Source organism: Tauraco erythrolophus, chromosome 9, assembly GCF_009769465.1.
Source record: "Tauraco erythrolophus isolate bTauEry1 chromosome 9, bTauEry1.pri, whole genome shotgun sequence".
Classification (NCBI taxonomy): Eukaryota; Metazoa; Chordata; class Aves; order Musophagiformes; family Musophagidae; genus Tauraco; species Tauraco erythrolophus.
The window spans coordinates 6,710,835-6,733,497 of NC_141473.1; the positions used below are offsets into that span (position 1 = coordinate 6,710,835).

Here is a 22,663-nt window from a genome sequence, read left to right on the forward strand (position 1 = left end):
GCGGGCCGGGGCGGCGCGGGGCGCCTCCCGGAGGGGAGCGGGGAAGGCGCGGCCGCCCCCTCCGGCTCCGGGCAGCGCGGGGCCGCGCGGCCGCCCCCGAGATGTTTAACCGGGCCGTGAGCCGGCTCAGCAGGAAGCGCCCGCCGTCAGGTAACGGGGGTGGGGACGGCCCCCCGGCAGCCGCCGAAGGGCTGCGCTTCTCTTTCGACCGAGCGGCGGGGAAGGAACGCGCGGCCGGGCCCCCTCCCGGCGGCGGGGCGGCGGCGAGCGGGTCTCCCGCCCTTTTGGCGGCCCGGCGGCGCGCACCGGCGGAGCGGGGGCGAGCGAGCGCGCACCCGGCAGCGCCTGTTGCGCGGGCCCGCCACCCGGCCGCGCCGGCGCCTCCGCTCCGCCCGGCGCTGTGGTACCCGCGTCCGGCCGCGCTCGGCGGGCGAAAGCTCATCCGCGGGGCGGTTCGTCCCGCTGCGGGCCCGTCCCGGGGCTTTGTCACATCGTGTCCGGCGCGGCGCGGCCCGGGGGGCTCGGGGGGTGACCCGCTGGGCTGAGCGGCTGCGTGACCGGCGTGCGGAGCTGCGTGGACTCACCGCGTTCGGGGACGGAGCGCGCTGCTTCCCGCTCCGGCCGCTGCACGGAGCAGGGAACTGGCTTCTGCTCGGGCTTATCCCTCATCAGCCAAGTTTTAATTGTGAACTGCTGCGTGTCGCTGCTGTTGGTAGCGAGGCAGCAGCCCAGGACATCGGAGCGTGGTTGTTGAGGCTCTGGATGAAGAGCTGGCCTCTGGAGGGGGTGTCGGTACCGGAGTGGAAGGTACCGTGGCGTGGGAGATGTTGGGATTCACGGTTCCCCCTGCAGACGGGCGGTGTAACGTGTCGCCGCTGCTACGGGGCGCCTCGTGGCGCGGAGTCTCTGATGCTCTAAGTCCGTCGCTGCAAGGGGGCTCATACACGTCATTGCCAAAACCATCGGGGTGGAATTTGCAAACTCGGAATCCTGGAAAATAACACTGCGTTTTGTAACGTGCAGTAAAAAGTTACAGTCTTTCCAAGAGAAACCAAATGTGATGCTTCTCTAGAGGGTTTTTGTTTGTTTCTTTTTTTGAAGGTTGTATGTCTGGTGAACACTTCCAGAGGCGCTACAAAAGCGGAACGTCCCTTTAGTTTCCTTCCTTATAGTTAAAAGTGGAATCCAGTAGCCATCTGTTGTTCGAGACAGTCAAAAGAGGATGTTGAGGCTCATGCTTTGAACAACCAAAGCATGTGAAGGACAGCCCTTCGATATTGAAAAGGTCTGAGATTCAGCTGCTACTAGGAAAAAATTGTTGTGTGGGGATTCATCCAGTGGCACTTGGATACATGGAAAGTAAGGGAATTTTCCCTTTTCAGCAGCTTACTTACGAAGTTTCCCACTGTTTCATAACCTTGGATTTATTAATTCCAGGCTGGTGATTGTTGCTGGATAGGCATTCTGGTGACCGTAGGAAAAGACAAGGTATTTAAAGTACTTCTTAAGGAATAATAAAGGTTCATGGCTCGCAGCTTTATGAAACCTCCAGGTGAAAAGAGGGAAAACGGAGGCGATGCGATCAGAAGTTCTTCCAGGTGAAATTGAGACAGCTTTTCTTAACGTTGTATATTAATGCTTAAATATAGAATAAGGAATATGCTGTTTACTTGGTGCTTTTGTCGTATCTGCTGCTTGTGTGCCGGTTGTTTTAAGTTAAGAAGTTTGCAAAAAGTGCACGTGGGAAAGAGGCAGTTGGAATAGGCATTTCGGTCAGGGATACGTTCAGCACGGTTCTGTGCGTCGGTGCTGTTTGATACGCAGGCCACTGTGTCAACAGTTTGAGAACGACAGCAGCTTGGGAGACTGATGTAGTGCGTAGCCCTTCTGGAAGGCGGATGGATTAGCACGTCTGACTCAATTAGTTGTGTTTGAATCTCTACAAGCGTGATGAGTTTCCATGTTTTCTTGTGGCTGTCCAAAGCAAGGGCTAGAACCGTGAGCTTTGTCTTGCGACCAAGTTGTGCATTTTGATGTTATTGACGCTTTTTGTGGTTTCAGTCTGAGTTCCTGTTTGGAGAATGCAAACATTTGCCGTTTTTGATATCGCACTTCAGCTGATAATGACAGTTAATGCGATATCTGTCGCTTACCAAGAGCCTTTATCCGCAGTCTAATGTGGCAGCGCTGTTGTGTGATGGCGGAAGGCAGCTTCCCTACACGCTTCTCCAAAATAACGCTCCAGCTCATGTAGCTGCCTGTTTGTTGGCTTAGCGTAGGGTTCTTCTCTCAAATGATGGTGCTGTTAAAACAGGCACTTAATCATCGACCGTGTTTGTAGAAGCAGCTGGCCGCTGCACATCGTGCAACAGTTGTGTTATGGTCGTACGCTCAGTGGAAAGTTTCCTTCAGCAGAGACTCTGCTTTGTTGGCTTTCTCTGCCTCCCTGTTTCTAACCCGTATAAAAGACAACAAGCACTCTCTTCTGACAGTAAGAAATGTAGTCAGCATATTTATCATCTGCTGTGCACTGTGTGTTTGTTGTTTTTCCAAAAACGTTGGTGCGAGAACTGCCATTTTGTAGTACCCTTTTTGATGCACAAAGTTATCTCCCAGTTTCCAGTAACGGCAAATGTCTGCCTTCCTCATTTAAATGACCATACTAACGTATACATTTTGGTTGTTAGACATTGGTATCGAGCTCGTTACTTCCAAGTGTGTATTAACTGTGTCACTCGATTTTAACAGAGAAATTTACCTTTACAAGTAGCAAACAGAGATAAACAGGTTTCAGGAGGGTCATTCATGTAATGACATTTATTTTATTGCAGTATTGCCTTCTAAAATGAATTGTTTCAGACTTTCATTAAATTGTACTTCAGTGGAAGTATCATTTTAAAGGTAATTTAGTATGTGTTATGGGCTACGGTTTTGGGGATTAGCTTCTTGAATCATTAGTGGGGAAAACCTCTTTCCTGTCTTTTAAGCTCAAAAAAATATTTAGACATCACACATCAAATCTGCTGAACGAAATCAGCATGTGGAGTGGGAAGTTATTCTAACTGGGGGATCACTTTTGTATTAGAAAAAATGTTTGTGATAGCATAGTTAATGAGGTATAATAAAAATACCCAGCAGTTTTCATATTCTCATAAAATTCCAGAGTGTTTCCTGCTGTCATGTATCATGTGCAGCCTATTTACGTTTGTGCTGAAGGAGGATGTTAATGTTTTATGGCAGTTGCAAAGGGACACTGAACATGGGGATTAATGGTACTCAGCCCGGAGGGAGAGAGCTTGATCAGTGCCGCGCCCACCACACAGACCTGAGCCCTGCAGAGCTGTTGGCATGTTCCCTGGCATGGCTTTGGCCCTTGCCAGCCATGTTTTCCCCCAGCACAGCTGACAAGGTGGTCCCAGCCAGGAGATGTCCCCAGCAGGCTGTTTGGATGAAGTTACTGTGGTTTTGGGGGGTGCTCAGGACAAGAGCTGTGCTGCAGTACCTGATAGCAGAATCCAAGAGTGTCCTCTGGCCTCTTGTGTATATTATGTACAAGCGATCTGAGGGTCTGCCTCCATCGCAACACCACAGCTGGTGTCCCCTGCATCCCTGTGAGCTATGCTGGGAGCTGTAGCCCAGGCTGGAGCTGGGATTGCGGCTGCTGGTGGCACCCGTGCTGGCACGGCGGAGCTGCCCAGCACCTGTGACATCCCATAGCCTCTGCTCTGGGCAACTCCCAGCTTGAATAAGCGAGGCAAGGGGTAAATGAAAGGGTTGCATTGTACGAGCAACGGACAGGCAAGCATCGTCTCAGTGCTATGGTAATCTGGGGGTTGTGAGGAGCTGGTTAAGTGGGAAAACAAACTGAGAAGCAGAGTCCTGTACAACAGGGCACAGCAGGATGGATTAGGAAGAAGTCGTGTAGGCCCTCTCTTCGAAACCAAAATTTGCTCTGAGGCTAGAGGAGGAGGAGGTGGAGGGAAGGGGAGGTGCGCTTGGAGGGATGACGAAGAGGAGCAGGAGGAGCATAAACAGAGGATGGAGTTGGGTTGTGCTGGGTAAGCTGGAAGTGAGAGGAAGCTGGGGTGAACAGTGGTTGGGGAGCACAGAGAGAACGTGAGGCACCAGTGAAAGCAGCTGAGGGGAAGTAGATCGATGCATCCTGGGTAGTGGAGGCACTTGTTCTAGCCTTTGTCTGCTCACCAGAAATTTTTTTGGGGTTCTTATGGTGCTGGGTCCACCCTGTATTGCACTGGCTCATTGAAATACCTGCTTTTCAAACTAATCATTAAAGTCCACTTAAAATTTGGCTGGAAAAGAAACACTAGAAATAAACCCTTACTCCTGTGCGTTCTGTGCTAAATCACATATTAAATAAGGGAATGGCCTGGTTCTTCAGGCCGTTAGCAGCTGTGTGCACAGAGCTGCCAGTCTGCTTGCAGGTGAGTGTGATCATAACAAGAGATTCAAGCTCCTCAGAGGTAATTGTGTTCTGCTACAACGTACTTGGGTATTCCCGCTTAAATCTCACAGATTTTACGGCGATTCGGTGCCCACATACTTTGAGTCAGGTTCCTAAACTAAATTTTGCAAGTGATAGTCAAGAACCACATCCTTTAGCATGAGGAGAGGGGAAGCTGAGGCACAGTTAACTCACTATACTGTTGCGTCACGTGTGAAGTCTGCCGTAGTGGTTTGGAGACCGTCTTCAGGTTCTGACTTTTGACCTTTAACTAGCAGACTGTGGGTTGCAGGGGGATTGCTTTTCTTAAGCAGGGCTGTAGGTATACTTGCTGCTTTGGAGACTAATCTGTCCCAGTCCTTACCCAAATTGGTTATAATCTTGGATCCCGAAAGGTTTCGTGCAAACGTAGAGTCATGCATTCGTTGTTTAAGAAATTTCAGGTTGGTGCTGGTAACTTCATCACAGAGTGAGAGCAGGACAGGCAAAGGAGAGTCACAGGGTTTATACATGAAAAACGTAGCCTGCAGTGACCATTTGCTCCATCATTTTAGGCGCATTCCTTTTTTTTTACATCTGCATTTACTTGGGGCATGAGTGTAGATCTCTCAGAGCTAGGCAGTGGGTATGGAATCCACAGCTCCAGAAAGTTTACCTCTTTTCCAGCTTTGTAATTTCTCCTGTGTAAAGAACCCGCTCCTGTCAAGGGAGAAGAGGTGTTCATTCATTTAAAACAGTGGTCCATCTCACTGTTGGAAAAACAAATAGACCCTACAGGTCCCTACCAACCAAAACTCTGCAGGCTTTGCTGTCGTGCCAGTATTTTGTAGGGCTTTAGTCTTTGCATTTATCATTCTAGCTACCAGCTGAAAGGGCATCTGATAGTACAGCTCTGCATAGATCGTTTTTTGTGATACTTGTTGAGGTTTAGTTTCGTGGTGGAGGAAGGGATTTTTAACAGAGCTCAAGCAGAAGTTACTAAGATCCATATTTCTAATAAGTTGGAAGGGAGTTATAAAAATAAATAGAAGCTGTGTTGATTACAGTGAGAGTTTTGTCCACCTTTCTGGTGTGCAGTGGTCCGAAGTGGAGCTCTTAGCCTGCTTTCTCATGGCCTGCGCTCCTGCTGTCTTCCCTGGGCGTTTCGGGTGTGAGAGGAGAGGAAGCCAAGCGCTTTATGTCTGGTTTAGAGTTTTTCAGACCAGCAGTAACATTCCTGGAGTCTTCCCAAGTAATAGGTTTTCTGATGGGTAGCCAGCCAGCAAACAATTCTTTTGGCATCAGCAGCCTTGGATGTACATACTTGTCCCTGGGATAGAAAAACGCAGAACCAAGCACCGTCTCTCCTGTCTGTGAGAAGGCTGGCTGGCAGATAAGGTGTGGGCACGGTTCAGTACCCCTTACAGAGGCAGAATTTCAGAAATTCTAGAAAACAAACACACAAACAGAAAACGCACCCAAATACCACTTGCCCGATAACAGGTCGACTCAGCTGGAATGAGGCTCCTCTGCCAGCTGTTTTTCCTCCCGTTAGACTGGGCTTGTCCTCCTGCTAAACAAAGCATTATTTTTCCTTCCTTCTTTGCCTTTTCCCAACCTCCAGTGATGGTTCTTTTCCTAAAAATAAATTTCATGTGTATGACTGATCAGGATTTGCTTTATAGGAGCCAAAGTCGTTGACAGTGCCAGAACAAAAGGTAAATGGTCCTTTTATTACACGGGCTGCGGTCATGGTGTTCCACATGCAAAAGGTGCTTGAACTTGTATAAAACAGTGACAGTGCCTGCTTACATACTCAGGAGTTATCTAACTGCAAGGCATTTTTTCCTCCTTAGAGGCAAAGCAGAATTCAAATATGTGTGTGTGTTTTCATTTTCAGTTTTGTGGTGTTTCCTTTAAAGAGAGCAGCTGTAATCCAAGGGTCCAGAGGACAATGGGAAAGAAATGCATGTGGCATTAATCACTTCTAACGAAGATGGCATTTTTTCTTTTTTTTTTTCCAGAGATAAATGACAGCGAGGGTCACCCAAGCAGCAGCCACCAAACCTTGAAAGGAACCTCAAAATGGGCTACATCACTGGAGAACCTCCTCGAAGATCCAGAAGGAGTGAAAAGATTTAGGGTTGCTCTGTTAACTATGGATATTTATATAAACCAAAATTAGGATTTAAAGCTGAATGAGTCTCAGCACAAATGGTGCAGCTGTGCCAGTGCTGTAAGCACGCAGGCATACGTCCTTCTAGATATGCACCCTGAGCAGAGGTGGCAGAGTTGGAGCTGTGGCATTTGCTGAGCTTCTGAGGTAGTGCGTTTTGCCCACTGCCGCTGCAGCTTGCTCTCGTGAGGCACACAGCAGACTTTTGGTTGCATATTTCTAAGAGGATCTGTCAGCTGTTGCAAGGATTAACAAGTTGCTGTTGGATAAATTGCAGTTCTTGAGCCACCGATCCCTCTTGCCAAGTTAATTTATCACTGAGGACGGATCCTGCGCTCTTTATTCTCATACTTTGTGCCTATTTAAGCAGCGAGTTACCACTAACAGCTCCTGAGCCTGATAATTCTGCATGGCTCTTATTCTGTGTTGCCGCAGCTGTACTGAAAAGAATTCCCTTTAAGTTTACTACAAAGTGTGGGCTTGTGCAGCTCAAAATGCAGGCTCACCTTAACTAGGTGAGGATGACAAGTTGGTTTTTCAAGGCCTTCTTGCCATATTAGCTACAGGAATGGGAACGACCTACTTGAGTATGGTTTTGCCATACCAAGTACTGATAAAATGTGCTGGGATAAAGTGATTTCCTGCCAGACTGGTTTGAAAAGTGATGTAAACCAGAATTACAAAACACTGTGATCTAGAATTCTTTTTTTTTTTTTTTTAAAAGTAATCTTGGTGCTATTTAATTCTTGGCCTTAACTTAATCTCTGTTTTCTAACACTTGAAAGTGAAAACTGATGATCTCAGTGCTATAAATATTTGAATCGTTATTTTTTCTAAAGAAATTTAATGTACATTTTTTCCCCATTTTAAAACATGCCTCACTTTTGGAGGAATGTGCTTTGTTTAAACACTGTCTAGAGAATGCAGATACATCTGCTTTAGTTTACTTAAGTGAATTTATTGCCACTGATGATCATGTTTAGAAACACTTCTATGTGTAGAGATTTTACTCATTAAAAAACCAGAAAGATACTAGATGAGAATGTGAAGTGATCTGTGTCTCATTAAAATAGTTCATTATACTCACCTGCTAATGAATTTTTTTTTTTTAATTTCATTTTGAGTTATAACTGTAAAATTGCTCGAGTTATTTAAGGGAGACAGAAGAAAATCTTGTTAGTTACTGATATGCTCTGAGATTAAACGTAGCTCATCATTCTCCTGGAACGTGCTTTTAGAGTGCTGAATATAGTATTGTTCATTTGTGTCTTGGTAGTGTGCAGGTGCACTAATGCAGTGGTTCTGCTACACTGTGTTTTGTAAACTCCTACTGTGCTAAAGCTAGGTGTAGGCGACTTCCAGTTTTAATAGCTGTAGTAGCAAGAGAGAAAAAACAACTGAGAAATTGGATCCTAACATTTGCTTATTTGTTTTTCTTTTCCGTAGGAATTTTTAAAGAAAGAATTTAGTGAAGAAAATGTTTTGTTCTGGCTAGCATGTGAAGAATTTAAGAAAACACAGGGTAAAAAGCAGGTATGTTTCCTAAATAAATTTAACTTGTCAACAAAGTTTCCATAGCAGAGCTGGAGCTAGAACGTTTCTGTTGCATAACATGCAACTATATTTGAAGGAATTGCACTGAAATCACAGTGGTGGAATTGTTTGGAAACAAAGCTGGTTCTACTTCAAATTAAAACAAAATGCAGAAATTGTCAAGTTTCCCATGTTTTGAAAACCCTGAACTCTTTGTTGTTGCTTGGACATAGAAAAAGGTTTAATTCAGTAATGTTGCATCATCTTGCTTGAAAATATAAAGAAATCGTAGTGGCTATTACATGAAAATATACACCATTATAATAGTTTAGCGGAACATAAAAATAACAAACAGCGCAAACAAAATGTTTTACAATACCAAAATGAAAAGTTTTGCCTTAGCAAATGACGAGTTACAAAACAAAAGAAATTGAGGATCCATTTAGACTTTTTTGTTTAAATATTTGTCCAAATTGATATATACCTGCAGAGCATTTTCCTTTTTACGAAAGCTATATTTTTCTAGTAGAAAATATTCTACTGGAAATTCTTCAACCAGCCACTTCCAGTAAGTTTTTTCCACTGCATCAATCTTGGTCTACATTTAGATCCACTAGGAACACAGGATCCACTTTCACATTCAGGATTTGAAGCCTATAGAGTCAGGCCTAAAATATGTACCGTGTTTTGTTTGCTTGTTTCTGGAAAAGTTTTTGTGATTTTTTTTTTTTTTTTTTTTAGAAATTCTGAATTTATTTGGTCTTTGAGATGAGGATTCTGTGAGCATGAAGTGAAGTAGTTTCAAAACTCCACCTGAGCAGCACTGTCTTTGAGAGTTAGACTCCTAAATCCCATAAGCCCATTTTTTGAAAACCCACCTTTATGCTTTTCACATGTGTGCAGCTCTTGTTGCCAGAGGGAGCATTTTAGAAGGCAGTGGGTGCAAATGCACAGCCCTTTTTGCACTTTTCTGGTCAAATTAACGAGGACATGAGGCTGGGAAAATGCAGCTTAAACCTGCTTCAAATGGGACTATATGAGCTTTGAGTAACATCAGAAACATCAGGGAATAGGAATCAGATGGAGGAACTGGGCTACTGGGGCCATTATAAAGTGCAAATGTAAGAGAGCTGCGTCCAAACTGCAGGATTCCTCTCTTAAGGCCAGTCAAATATTGTCAGCTGAAACTTTCCCAGGAGATTTTGAACAAAAAAGAACCGCCTGGATTTTCAGCACAATGTGTTTTTGAGAGGGAAGAGGAGTCTACTTTCTATAAATATTCTCTATTTTGCACTGGAAAAGCATTCCCCTCAAAACAATTTTCTTGTTTAAGAATAGTTTTTGCAAGAGGATGAAAACGTTCAGTGTGACAGCAGACTTTGTCATGTGTAGCACTACTTCAGCTTTGTGTACTTTGCTGCTTCTCTCCCTCATTAAGGTCCACGCATGCAAGTAGTCTGCAGAACAGAACAACTAATTGGGCTGTTTTTCTGTAAGATGTAGGGCAGAAAGAGGAATAAAGTGAATGAGGTGGGGTGAAAGAGGTAACTGCTGGATGCCACTGTGATGGCAGCGGGATCAGTAGCTGAACTGAGGCTGGGAATTCTCCTCTCTGCTTGCTGGTAAGGTGATGTTCCAGCTGCAGCCTGCTTGGGTTGGGCTGGAAGCCACCTCGTGTCTGGGCAAGTGTGGCACCATCAGTCCCACTGACCTGGCTTTGCTGCGGCGTGAGCTGCAGATCCCGCTGTTGTCAGTCTGTGACAAAGCATTTCCTTTCTTTTGTCCCCAAATATCCATACCGCATCTTGGCTGGTATGTTCGATGTGCTGGGCTGGAGATCTAGGTGTGCCTGATCTCTCTCCCTGCTCCCTCACAATAATTGACTTTCCGAGCTGGTGAAGCAGAAGGCAGCATCACAGCCCACGACCAAGTGGGAAGAACCCTTTGCTTTGTACAGGGCAGAGGTTTTTCCTTTGCTCACCCTACAGTGTCCTTCCCAAGAGGTATGTAGCCTTTTCTTGATACTCCTTGGACAGGTACCAAACTGCGTTTTAAAACAGAAATGAAAATGGAAGATCCTTCTGTAAGGTCCCACATTTTGCAATGGAATAATATTTTCCCTTGCTAAATGACTTCCATCTCTTTAGTTATTTCAGGGTTGCACATACTGGTACAGGAAATAGTAAACTGATATATAAAGATAGCAGCTTAGTGAATTCTTGAATGAATTGCCAAATGAACGGACAGAGACTTAACTAGGTTCGATTTAGCCTAATTATTCAGTACTAATCATTACCCAGTATGGCCAGTCTGGAGACCAGTACTGCCAAAGCAGTTACAGCTGGCGAGAATAAATGTGCTTTAGGATGACACAGATTCACAGTAAGTTTGTATAGCTACTGCTTATGGATGGCTTTGTTTAGGTAATTTACAAAGCTAGAAAAAGCACTAAAAATAGAAACCTTTCCAGTGTTTATGGTAGCACGAGGCATGAATTTGTCTTCTGGAAGTGACTCTTGCAGAAATCACTTTGTATCTATCTAATGTGAATGAAGTATTCTAAAAACAGCTCTTGACTTATTTTATAACCTGCTTCTCGTTGAAACTGGTTTACCGCAGAAACTAGCTCACAGACACTTAGACTTTTGGTCAGATGAAGCTGATTTCAGTTTAACCCTGACTGAATGGGATTTTTTTTTTCCCCTGTTTTTAAAGTGCAAGATAAACTTTTTGTTACTTGATGTGAGAGTGTTAGCATGAGGTTTTTCTCAGTCAGTTTAAACTTGCACAAAGGTCATCACCTCGTCAGTGGATTAAGTATCCATCTTGCCTAGTGTTAGTGTCATCCCTTCTGTGTCAGCCTGGAGCAGTGTTTGGTTTTGTCTAGGCTGGTGTACCATAGGGTGGTTAGCTCAGTAAATGTGCTGTCCTTCCCTCGTGTCCTTTCTGGTCTTCGCAGGTAGATGCAGGCTCACCCTGCTCCTGCTTTCTGTTTGCAAACTGTCTAGCTGTGTTATTGCCATTCTAACAAAATATCCTGGGCCTTTCCTCAAGGCTTATTAAATTTGGTTCAGTCATTACTCTAACCACAGTCATGTGGGCTCTGCCTAGAAGCTGACTTATATCAAGCCAACACAGGCAGATCTTGCAAGATGCTGTGCAGATATATCTTCTCTGTCCCCTTCCTCTCAACTGTGAATCACTATGCAGCCAGGATTGCTGGATCACAGGACCAGAGGGAGTACGGGCAAGGAGAATCCAGGCTCTTGGCTGTTGTATTGGCTCTAGGCTAGTGGTGGGAACGCTTTCAGGAGAAGGCAGAAATGGAGTTCAGATCAGACTGCTCCACGAGTTTGTGTTTGTTTTCTCGTTTGGGGGAGCTAATACAAAATGCATGCATGTTTCAGGGAGCAGGGGAGATTTTTGGCATGTGCAAAGCTAGACAGCAAGGAGACTACATCACTGGCCTAGGCAGGTTTTAGATGGACTGGATTCAGCCTGTCTTCTTGCACCATGAAAGCACAAACTCCGCCCTGCAGCTCAAGGCACACCTCTGTAGTTTTAAAAATAGGATATTCTTTCTTTATCATTCCTTTAAAATTGAAATTAAAATAGAAATGTAATTTTTAGCAAAAATTGAGGAAGGAATTATGTCAAGTCCGCTTGTAGTAGTGAGCTCTGCTTCCATCCATATGGTCTTCGTTTTAGGACACATATTTAATTATTGAAATGGGAGTGGTGGGGTTAAATGAATAAACTTTAACTTTAAATATTTTATTGGAGTTAGTCATATGCTGTTGCATTTGTGACTGTTAATGAAATAAACATCATGTCCATTGTGCTACCTCCCAGCATTTAAATGTTTCTTCTCTTGCAGCTGAGCTTTAAAAATAAATTACAGATTGTAATAAATGCTTCAAACAACAGGGAATCTTTCCAGCTGTTGCTGAAACCCACCAAAATATCCCTGTCAAGAAGTTTTGTAGGCAACAATTTCAGAACAAAATATACCTATTCAAGAGTTTCTTCTGTGGCTTCCCATGTGGAACGTGGCAATGGTTAAGCAGGACTGGGTAATGCTGCGCAGCTGCTAACTGCGGGAGCCTGTTCTGATGAGCGTCTGGGACTTCCATTCACCTCATTTGGGAACCACACATGCTTGAGAGCTGAATGTGACCTTAGGAAAGGAAGTGGGAAAGAATATTGCATCCACTTGAAATGGTGAGGGGGATTTCTGTAGACAGAACTTTGTACTCCAAATGGGAATTTGGCACGGATGCTGGGGAGAGCACACAGATGTAAGTGGAAAGTGCCAAAAATCCTTTAGTAACCACCTGTGAAAAAGATCCCAGTTTAAGTGTTGTTTGAATTCCAGAGTCGAGTCCCCTGTGCTGAAGCATTAATTTCAGGCTGACGCGGAACAAAGAATGTCACCCACTCAATGGGGAACGTCGCTGTCTCCTCTGCCCGAACCTGACCTCTCCCTGAATGTCCTTTGAGAGATGTATAAAGTGCGGGCAGCTTTAACTGCACTTTCTCTAAAAAAAAACAATTACTGAAGTTAAACTGATGCTCTACTACTGAAGCATAGATGTAGCACACCAGTTGTTCCACATGCAGCAGGACTTGTAACATTTAGCTGTGCGTGTTCATATTTCCCCATTACTGTCAAGTCAGGTCTCCTGCGTCTCTCCAGTGACCCCTCTCCCTACCACAGCTCTTTCACTTCCTTTCTTTGTTGCTCTTCCCTGCAAAATCCAGAGATCCTCCCCATCTCACCAGCCTCCCACACAATCCTCTTGTTCCCCCCGTGTTCTTTAAACTTCCTCACATTACTTCTAGTTTCGTGTTTCCCCTCAAGCCTTCCTCTGCTCTTTCTCTGCAGTGTCCAGCCTGCTCCTGTGTTCCTTGGGCAGGCAGCACCTTGCGTTGCGGCTGACGTGGAGCTATGTGTGCCTCGATTAGCCAGTTGTTAAGTACATGCTGACAGTTCAAGTAGAGTAGATAACTTTTGAACATATACTGCAGCTTTTCTCTTGGTGCATGTGCTGCTTTTTCTCTCCGTTTTCTTTGTCTTGCTACTCTTTCCCATTGAGTCAGTAGGAGGGTAATTATTTCTCAGTCCTTTGCCCCTCTCTTAAATGTGGGTGAAATTGGACAGCAGGTTCAAAAGTTATTCAGGTAGGACTGACAGACAGTGCAATTACTTATGCTTGCTCATGTGATGATAGTTAAAGGTACCTTTACTGTGTCTGCATTCGGGTATCGTCTTTACCAGTTAAAGCAGTCAACCTCTCATCAGCTGGATTAATTCTTCATTTAGAACAGACATGGCTGACCCAGTCCTCCCTGATCTGTGAAACTGGAAAGATCAGAAATTGTTAAAAACGCTTCGTTGTGACCTAATTGCCCCATCCCTGGAGGTATTCAAGGCCAGGTCAGATGAGGCTTTGGGCAACCTGGTGTAGTGCCGGGTTTCCCTGCCCGTGGCAGAGGGGTTGGAACTAGATGATCTTTGAGGTCCCTTCCAACCCAAACCATTCTATGATTCTAATGCACGTGACACATGATGTTTTACCCACCAGATCACAGAATGTTAGGGATTGGAAGGGACCTCAAAGGATCGTCTAGTCCAATCCCCCTGCCTGAGCAAGACCGCCTAGATCAGATCACACAAGAACGCGTCCAGGCGGGTTTTGAACAGCTCCAGAGAAGGAGACTCCACAACATCTCTGGGCAGCCTGTTCCAGTGTTCTGTTACCCTTACTGGGAAGAAGTTCTTCCTCATGTTTAAGTGGAACCTTCTATGTTCCAGCTTATATCCATTTCCCCTTGTCCTATCATTGGATGCCAGTGAGAAGAGTGTGGCTCCATCATGACAGTCATGAATGATCTGGTTTAAAAAAGAATACTGGAAAGCATGTGTCCCCTTCAGCAGTGAGAGAGTTAACTCTTTAGGCCTTCTGAATTGACAAACACATGTAGCTTTTCTTCTAATTATCTCCAAATGTTGATTCTCAGCTGTAAAACATGAAAGAAATTCTGACTCCTTCATGGGTAAGGGTTTAAATGCTTCCTTCTTCAAGCCCACTTCCCATCAAAGATGCAGCCCTTCAGTTCGTGCTGGTCTGGGGATGTGGTTGCTCATTAGATGTACAGTGGGGAAGACCGACCAGTACCAGTGGCTCAGGATGGTATGGTGCCTGGTGCCCCGCGGGCCGTGTTTTTGGTGTGCAGAGTTCAGGTTGCAGCAGGGAGGTTTGCCTGCTGCCGGGGTTTGGCTCTCTTCTCACCCACTGGCTCTCTCTTATCTGACCTGCTGGTCAAGGGGGAGCTAGTATTTAATTTTGGACAATTGTGGCCAGTCATTTACTGCCTAGAAGCTTAGAGATGTGAAGTAGGGTCAAAATGTTATCGCCATTACTCATTTATCAAGAGAAGAACACTGAAACAGGGTTGCAGAAATCGGGGCAAATGCTAACAAACTGCTTCGTGTGAGTCACGCCTACCCTTATTTATCAGCTTTCAGAGGCTCTTGAGAGTCGTATCTTTACCATTAGCCAAAAAAGTACTTCTTGGTTTTTTTTTTTTAATGATGTAGTCAGTGCTGCATGTGAGCTGCCCAGAGGTAAAAATGTAGTTACAACAAGGTTATTGGCAGTAGCATGGATTGCACACTAACTTTGCTCAGTTTTGCCTTGCGGTAAGTTTCCACGGTGTTTTTCCCTCTGGGTTCCTGGCACATGCTGTTTATCTGTTAGTAACAATAGTCTTCTAAATAGTGAAGACAAGGTCTAGTTGGTGATGCTGAGCAGTTTTGCACTGGATTGTCAGGTTCAAACATCACAACCTGCTGTTTAACCTAAGTGCTGAATACTGGTGGCTTCCACTTACGTCAGTGCAGGAGCTGGCCTGCAGAGATGTTTTTCCTCCAGTACAAGTGAACACACACAAATAAGCTCATCTATGTGTATTTGTTTTGTTACTTGTTTTCTTTTTTAATTCAGACTATGTTTTGGTTTGAAGATGTGAACCTCAAGAAGTAAGTGACCCAGAGCAGTCTCCAACAAAACATTAACAAATACAGAGAGTATTCCCACAGCAACTAAATCTTTAAATAAATATGTCCTTTTGCAGATGCAAGAAAAAGCTAAAGAAATTTACATGACTTTCCTGTCCAGTAAAGCTTCCTCCCAAGTCAATGTTGAAGGGCAGTCCCGTTTAAATGAGACCATTTTGGAGACCCCCCACCCTCTCATGTTTCAGAAGCTCCAGGACCAGGTAAAGTTATTTTCTTCAACAACTTTCTTTAGTTTTTGTCTGCTTTGAATGGACGCTGCTTTCTAAGCATGAGCTAATAAAGGAAAGTTGGGAGTCTGCCTACTGCTGCCTGTGGCATGGATTGAATAGGTGGGCACTGAGCTGGGTTGCTTCTGTATGGGAGATATTAATGCAGCTGCTCTGAGGGTGAATGCACCGTACCCCAGGTTCTTGGCCCCATCTAGCTAGGCCCAGTTAGTTGAGAGACTAATTCCAGTCCAGAACTCTCCTGGATGAAGTTTTCTGCTGGGTTTCTCTGCCAGTAGCTTGAGAATCACCCAGCTGACTAACGTTGTGCCTACATTTTCCTCTGTATTCACTTGCTTTGAGTCATTGCTGATATTTGTTTCCGTAGTTGCCACTGGTTTCCTTGAGAGCTCAAGATTCTTCGCTTTGCTTTGTTTTACTATTTATATCAATATGAATATAATGCAATTTCCTGAAAAGCCTCCTCTTCTGTAACACACAGAACTTAAAAAAGGAATTGGTATCTGCTTTGCCTTTTCCGACAGATCCTGGGAGGTCTGATAGAGATTAGGTGACGTTTTGCAGGCATGTCTTTTGGTGGTAAATTTTCTTGATATTTAGCTGATTTTAAAGCATAAGTTATGAAGTGAGTCATTCTTATCTGTGGCTTTCCAGCCTTTGCAGTCTGTACTATTTTTAATTTCTGTACCATCCTCAGGACTACTTTATTTTCCATTCAGCTCTTTGTGGAGAAACAGCTCGCTGATTTAACTAGTGGTTTTGACCCATTTCACATCAGGTACTGAATATGTTAGTTGGGCAGTGGCTGGGTCAGTTGAAGTGGTCTGAGGAGCAAAGGCTCTGCCGTCCTTCAAGCAGGTTCCAAGTAATTTGCAGTGGAAATGTCTGGAACTCCATTTCTTCCACTCAAGAAGCAAAGTTTTTTGTGGAAGAACTTCTGACTTGAGGGAAGGGAAAGAAAATGTTCTGGTAAATCTAAGCACAGCAGCTCAGGGTGAGTGGTTGTGAGAGCCAAGCTGGAGAGACTAGTGGAGTTAAAATGTTTTGCAGTTTTACAAATGAGCATGCACATGAACAGCTAGGGATTAGTACTACCTGAACTGGAGACATGCTAGACCAGTGACAGAGGGATCCCACTAGTGTGGGAAGAAAGTCTGTGAACTTTTAAAACCAAACGCAGAACATTTGTGGGTTGTTGCAGGTTTCCACTACTTGAAGTTTTTGTTTATTGCTGTTAGATAATAGTTCAGGAAGAGTTATGGTTTTCCCTAGTTTTCAATCCTTATAAAGTTAGGAAGAGTGGTATAATTTGTTCTCTGAAGAACAGGCTTAACTATTGCAGACGCTATGTGTCTGAAATATAAAAAAGCAGAGCTTGAAAGCCCCGATCTGGTCTCCAGCATTACTGGTAACTAGCACTTCAGTTCTCCAGAGACCTGCTGATTTAAATGGGGCTACTTGTGGGATGTGGTTTTGTGTTGATGGGATGGCCTTAAACAAATAGCTTGGAGGCAGTTGTTCATGCTGAATGAAGTGATGTTAGAGTGGTTCGTAGGAATCTGTAGATTTCAAAATGCTGAAGGGGTAAATGTTCCTGCTCAACGGAAGTGATGAGAGGAGGGGAGGGAAAAAGACAATTCTGCTTTTGCATGCACGTCATGCAAAAAAATCTGTCTGTCCTGTGTTTTTGGCTGACCAGACTCCAGAAGATTTTGATCTTACAGTGCTCCTTTTCTTTGGGAGATGCTTCAAATTATACCAGGAACAAGAGGGGGTCTAAGTTCTTAACACTGACTTACGGCGTTTTGACAGGCAATGTCTTCCTTACGATTTATTTTTTTTTTCCTTGAGCTAGTTGGATAAATTTAATTATATTGTAGTTGGCCAGTTCCAGGAGGTGTACTTTGACTTTGCTGAACTGCATTGATGTGGGTCTACATCGAGAGGGTGTTTTGGGATTTTTAGTCTTCCAATATGTAGTGTACAAAGCAAGATTTCCCTGTTTTAAACGTGAATTTAAATATTTAGATATGTAAACAAACAGTGGTTAGTAAAATGCTTCATGTAATTTATTTGCAAGGGGGATATTTCAGCAAACGCACAGACAAGAACAGTCAAGTTTTGTGTGTTTGCCTTTGTTTGTCCAGGTTCCTTGAGGGTGTGAAAGGAAAAAGCAATTTGAGGTGATTGTTTTTTTTCCTCCTAACAAACAGTTGTATTACCTGGTTTTACTATCAGTTAGAAATGAGGCCCATGAAGGTGAAACTCCAGTTGTCCATGCATGGATTATCCACACATGCAGGTCAGAATCCAGAAATTCCTCTTGGAAATGTAGTTATTCCGAGTACCATGAAATGTAATCTGTCATAAGGCATGACTCAGAGGGGCTCCACCAGTGAAATAAAAGGCAGAGGGTGATGTAGGCTTTCCATTTGCCTCGTTATAGTTTTGAGGTTTACTTTTTTCCTTCCCTTCTGTTTCAAGACCAAGCAAAATATATTCCTAACCTTGACACCTGCACAAATTCCAGGCTCCTGTCCCAAGCCCTCTTGTTTTCAGAAAGCGCCAAATGAGTTCTAGGTTTTTTGTCCAAAATGCGTGTAAATAGAAGAGAAAGCAGTTGTGTTGAGGGACAGGCCTAAGCTCCAGCCCTGGGAGAGAAAAGCTGTACTCAGTGCTGGCTTCACGCTTCTGTGCTGGCTGTACACTGGCTGTGGGAATAAGGGTGACTCTCGGGCGCGTGAAAAGCCCAATGGCACAAGTTTAATCCATCACGAATTTTAAACCACGCTTTAACTGACAAATTGCATCTGTGCCAGATCAGCTTTTTGTGGCTGGTACCTGCAGCGTTTCTGATCTGGCCTGAGACCCGTCTTGGCATTTAGTTGTGTAGTAATCTGAAAAGGGTAGGAGGATTGGCATAAGCTTAAGAAACATTAGTTAAACCAGTTGTTTCAGTCTAGATTCAGTTTGCAGTTTCAGTATTTGTGTAGATTATTTAGAGGCATTTCTTAGTTATCCAGTGTTCTGCATGTGTAATGAGCTATTCTATAACATTCAAGAGTAGAATCATGGAATCATAGAATGGTTAGAGTTGGAAGGGACCTCAAAGATCATCTAGTCCCAACCCCCCTGCCATGGGCAGGGAAAACCTCCACTACACCAGGTTGCCCAAAGCCTCATCCAACCTGGCCTTGAACACTTCCAGGGATGGGGCATCTACAACTTCTCTGGGAAACCTGTTCCAGTGCCTCACCACCCTCAGAGTGAAAAATTTCTTTCTTTTATCTAATCTAAATCTGCCCTCTTTCAGTTTAAAGCCATTGCCCCGTGTCCTATCACTACATGCCCTTGTAAAAAGTCCCTCCCCAGCTTTCCTGTAGGCCCCCTTTAAGTACTGGAAGGCTGCAATAAGATCTCCCCGGAGCCTTCTCTTCTCCAGGCTGAACAGCCCCAAGGTACCTCTTTTTCTTCAGCTCCACTTCATCCCTCTGAATATCTTCCAGTTACCCTGCCAGAAGGACACCCCTGCTAGGTTTCACTCCCAATGGCTCTGCAGGGCTAAGGCTGCTGTAGGAGGGGACCAGCTAATGTCCTGGCTTGTCCACACCTGCAGTTATCTGATCATCAGCTGTAAAATCCTACCTGGTGACCATGGCATGCAACCTCCCGCTTTTCAGTGGAAGGATTTCAAAGTTGGCTATTGTGAAAACCGTAATCTGATTCCTTAACTGATACGGACATTATTGCAGAACAGTGACCGTGGAACCTACAATATTGTTTACTACATGCAACCCCTTTTGAGAGTTTGAAGTGTGTTTTAATGTCATGCTTTTTAGTAATGCTTTAGTACTAACAGAACAAAAATACATTAGAATTAACATACTGTCTTTCTCATTTAAAATATAGTTTTACTTAGGTCATTGTTTTTGTGGTTTTTTTCCCCCCTCTTACCAGATATTCAATCTCATGAAGTATGACAGCTACAGCCGCTTCTTAAAGTCAGACGTATTCCTAAACCATAAGAAGTCTGAGGAGCAAGAGGAGAATTCACCAGAGGCTCAGACTGCAGCTAAAAGAGCATCAAGAATTTACAACACATGATACAATAAATCTCTTCAGGAGAGACAATACAGTAACTAAATTACACTCAGGAACAGTCTAGGTTTATAGCAGTTGCATTTAGGGCTTGGAAAGCTCGAAACCTTTTTAGGAGATACTTACCTTCTTAATTGCTTGAATGACTAATTGTTTTTGCATGATAGCTAATAACCAAGCACCTGTGGAAAGACTGTTTCTTAGCTAAAAGGCTGAGGTATTCCTCCATAGCACGAATTGCATTTCATATTTCACAAGTTAAATGCTTTCAATTTTTGTGTTTTCTTTTGCGAGGAGTCATGATGATGAGAAATGGGAGACAGAGTGGTTCGTTTTTTATTTTTGCCTTGTAATTGTTATTTGCGACCAGCTTTTACATCCTGAATTGTTGGAAGAAGCTATTGAGGAGTACATTTCGTGTTACTTTGTGGATGACTCATTCGCAGCAAACTTAATCATGAAGGGACAGCATCCTTCACGGTTAAGCTCAGTAGAATCCAGTCCCTTCCATTTAAACTTTGGTCTTTTGAGGTGAAATCTGTTTTGCTTTGCCTTTATTGTTGAATCAAAGCACTTGGCTAGTCATGATTTTAATTTCTGTATTTCTTACCTTTTCCCCATTTTTTTGCAATAGACAATCACCTTCTTCAGAGGATGGAATGACCTGTATTCCATTGGGAATAAAAGCTCTAAGATAGAATCTCTGAAGAATTTAGCCACTGGGAAACCTGAGAGTTAATATCCCACTCCAGGCACACTGATTACAGCAGAGCTCGACTGGGGCATGTCCTGCATATCAGCATAACATCAGTGTCAGATGCCAGTATTGGAAAGCATCTGGTCTCTCCTAGGTCTCCTGAGTAATCTCGCTCCATGTGGCAAGAATACTTTGGCAAAGGACCAAACAAAAAATCTGGCTTTGTTTTACTAAAATATTTCTGCTAAAGTCATCCTGCCTAATTTTGTTTGCCCCAGAGAAGTATTTCAGGGTTTCCTAATTGTAACTTTTGATAGCTGCCATGGAACAGGGGGTTGATGTTGTGGTTTAGCCGTTATCACATCAAGCTTGAGAGAAAGGGGAATTTATTTCTGCCCAGAGCAATCAAAGATGAAATGTTGCACTGGTAAAGGAAGATGCTCCCAATGAGCCTTACGCATTGTCCTGGAACTATGTCAGGGCCAAAAAACACATTTTGGCATACGATTTTTCATGTGTTCATGTATTTTTGAATTAATTCCCTGCAGTGTTACTAAATTGCAGTTTAAGTTGGGAAAGGGTATTAGCTACGTGCTCTATTTACAAGCTTTGCCGTGTGTAGTCTAGCTGTTTCACGTTCTCTCATTATTTACTCTTTCTTTTTTTGCACTGCTTTTCTGGAACTTCTGTGTATGTGCTGACTAATCTCAATGCACAGTTAGCTTTTGATCATTTTGTAGTTCTTTTTTTGTCAGAAAGGCCAGGTATGTTTTATACATTACTGTTGCTATCAACATTTTAAAACTAAGTCTAGATTGTAATTCTTGAGGATGCAAACTCACTTGGTAGACTTGATTATTTCTTCTAACTCTGAGCCACTCTTGCAGGTAACATGTAAAGAAAGTTATTTCCATGAGCTCTTCCCGAGTTAGATCTAAGAGTGGGAACAGGAGTTCTGATTCTTGCCACAGAGCTAAATGGCCTGTTCATTTTTAGGAAATCAAAGAAAAGGTCAGTGCTTCCGTATCTACATTTTCAGTTGTAATTCTTATGCACTGAGTTCATTTTCCTTTTATGCTCTCAAAAGATTTAATGTTGAAGGCATAATCTTGCTTCAGGCACTTTCGGTGGTATTTGACCTCATGCTTAAGTTGTGTTTCAATGTTTTGCTGAATAGGAACTAAGTAAGCATGTGCAGGAATCCTTAACACCTGCCACAGCAGAGAATGGAACTTCTGATACCACTGAAGTCCTTGGGAGTGGGCTGCTTAAATGCATTTCGGAGTTGGGATTTGTCTCTTCCCGATTGTTGCAGCAGAAGGCTTAGTGATACAGAAAAATGCAGGTTGGGGGCCTTCATAGGAAAAATGCAGAATGAGCTCTTACCACATTCATCGCATGGATGCACAGTAGATTCATTTTTAATCATATTGATTTTAAAAATGCATGAGTAAGGGAGAAGAGTCTTTGACTACCATGTTTTAAAATAATAATAATAAAAAATAAAACCAGAAGCAGTATGGACAATGGTAGGGCATTAAAGAAAGAAAATACTTGTTTGTAGCCGCTTATAAGCAACATTTTCCTTGGCTCCCTGACAGGTACTGTATTATTTGCTTGTTAAGAGCGAACGCCCTGTAGGAGTAGACACAAAGGTGCTGTACACTACTACCAACCACAAGTTACTCAAATGGAAATGTCTTTTTTAGCAGCATCTCTATGCCTATGATGTTTATTTCAGTACCTGTGATGTTTCTAAGATAAAGGTACCTAAATCCACAAAATTCTTAATCTTTGAATTGCTCCTTTGCCTCAGCAGTAGAACGTTCATTGCCCCATTGGCAGTCTTTTTTGTGGTATCTGGTTTTAGTTTGTGTTTTTAGAAGAAAACCAACAACTAGACTTGCAAGGTGCAGAAATCAAATTTTTTTTCCTGTCCATTAGGTTGTCTGTATTTTCCAGAAAAAGAGCAATCAAAGTAAAACCGTGCAAGCAGGTGTCTGTAACTGCAGTGTGTATATATGTGGAGAAGGTTATTTTGCTTCTGTTGACATTATCACTGATCAAACTTACTTTGTGAAATATATGACGTTTTCTGTATGTGGCACAGAACAAATTGCACAGACAGAAAAAGAACCGAGTTTCCCTATAAGTAAATCCTGCTTTCCAGGAGCAACTGTAAACATTGCGTCGAACCTCAGGCTGTTAAGTGAGTACTCAGAGTTGCTTTACGTACAGATTAAAGATAGGATCTACTCGTTTTCATAGAACTTACACTGAAGGTATGAGCACAAAAAGCAAGCAAGAGAAGTTTCGTGCCTGATCGCATGCCTTAAACTCTACCCTATTGTGTGTTTCTCAGCTAAAAATTAAAATATTCTACAAATACACCAAATCCGTGTGCTGGCAG

General features: G+C 43.5%; 1 protein-coding gene across 1 annotated transcript; it reads left to right on the forward strand.

Moving 5' to 3' along the window:
• The first annotated feature begins 101 nt into the window (after positions 1–101).
• On the forward strand, positions 102–21,719 carry RGS10 (regulator of G protein signaling 10). Its single transcript, XM_086616512.1, has 5 exons — positions 102–150; positions 6,466–6,584; positions 8,064–8,150; positions 15,288–15,431; positions 19,416–21,719. Exons 1-5 carry the CDS (start codon positions 102–104, stop codon positions 19,560–19,562), a joined length of 546 nt encoding a protein of 181 aa, XP_086472638.1. The 3' UTR covers positions 19,563–21,719.
• Positions 21,720–22,663: the final 944 nt, after the last annotated feature.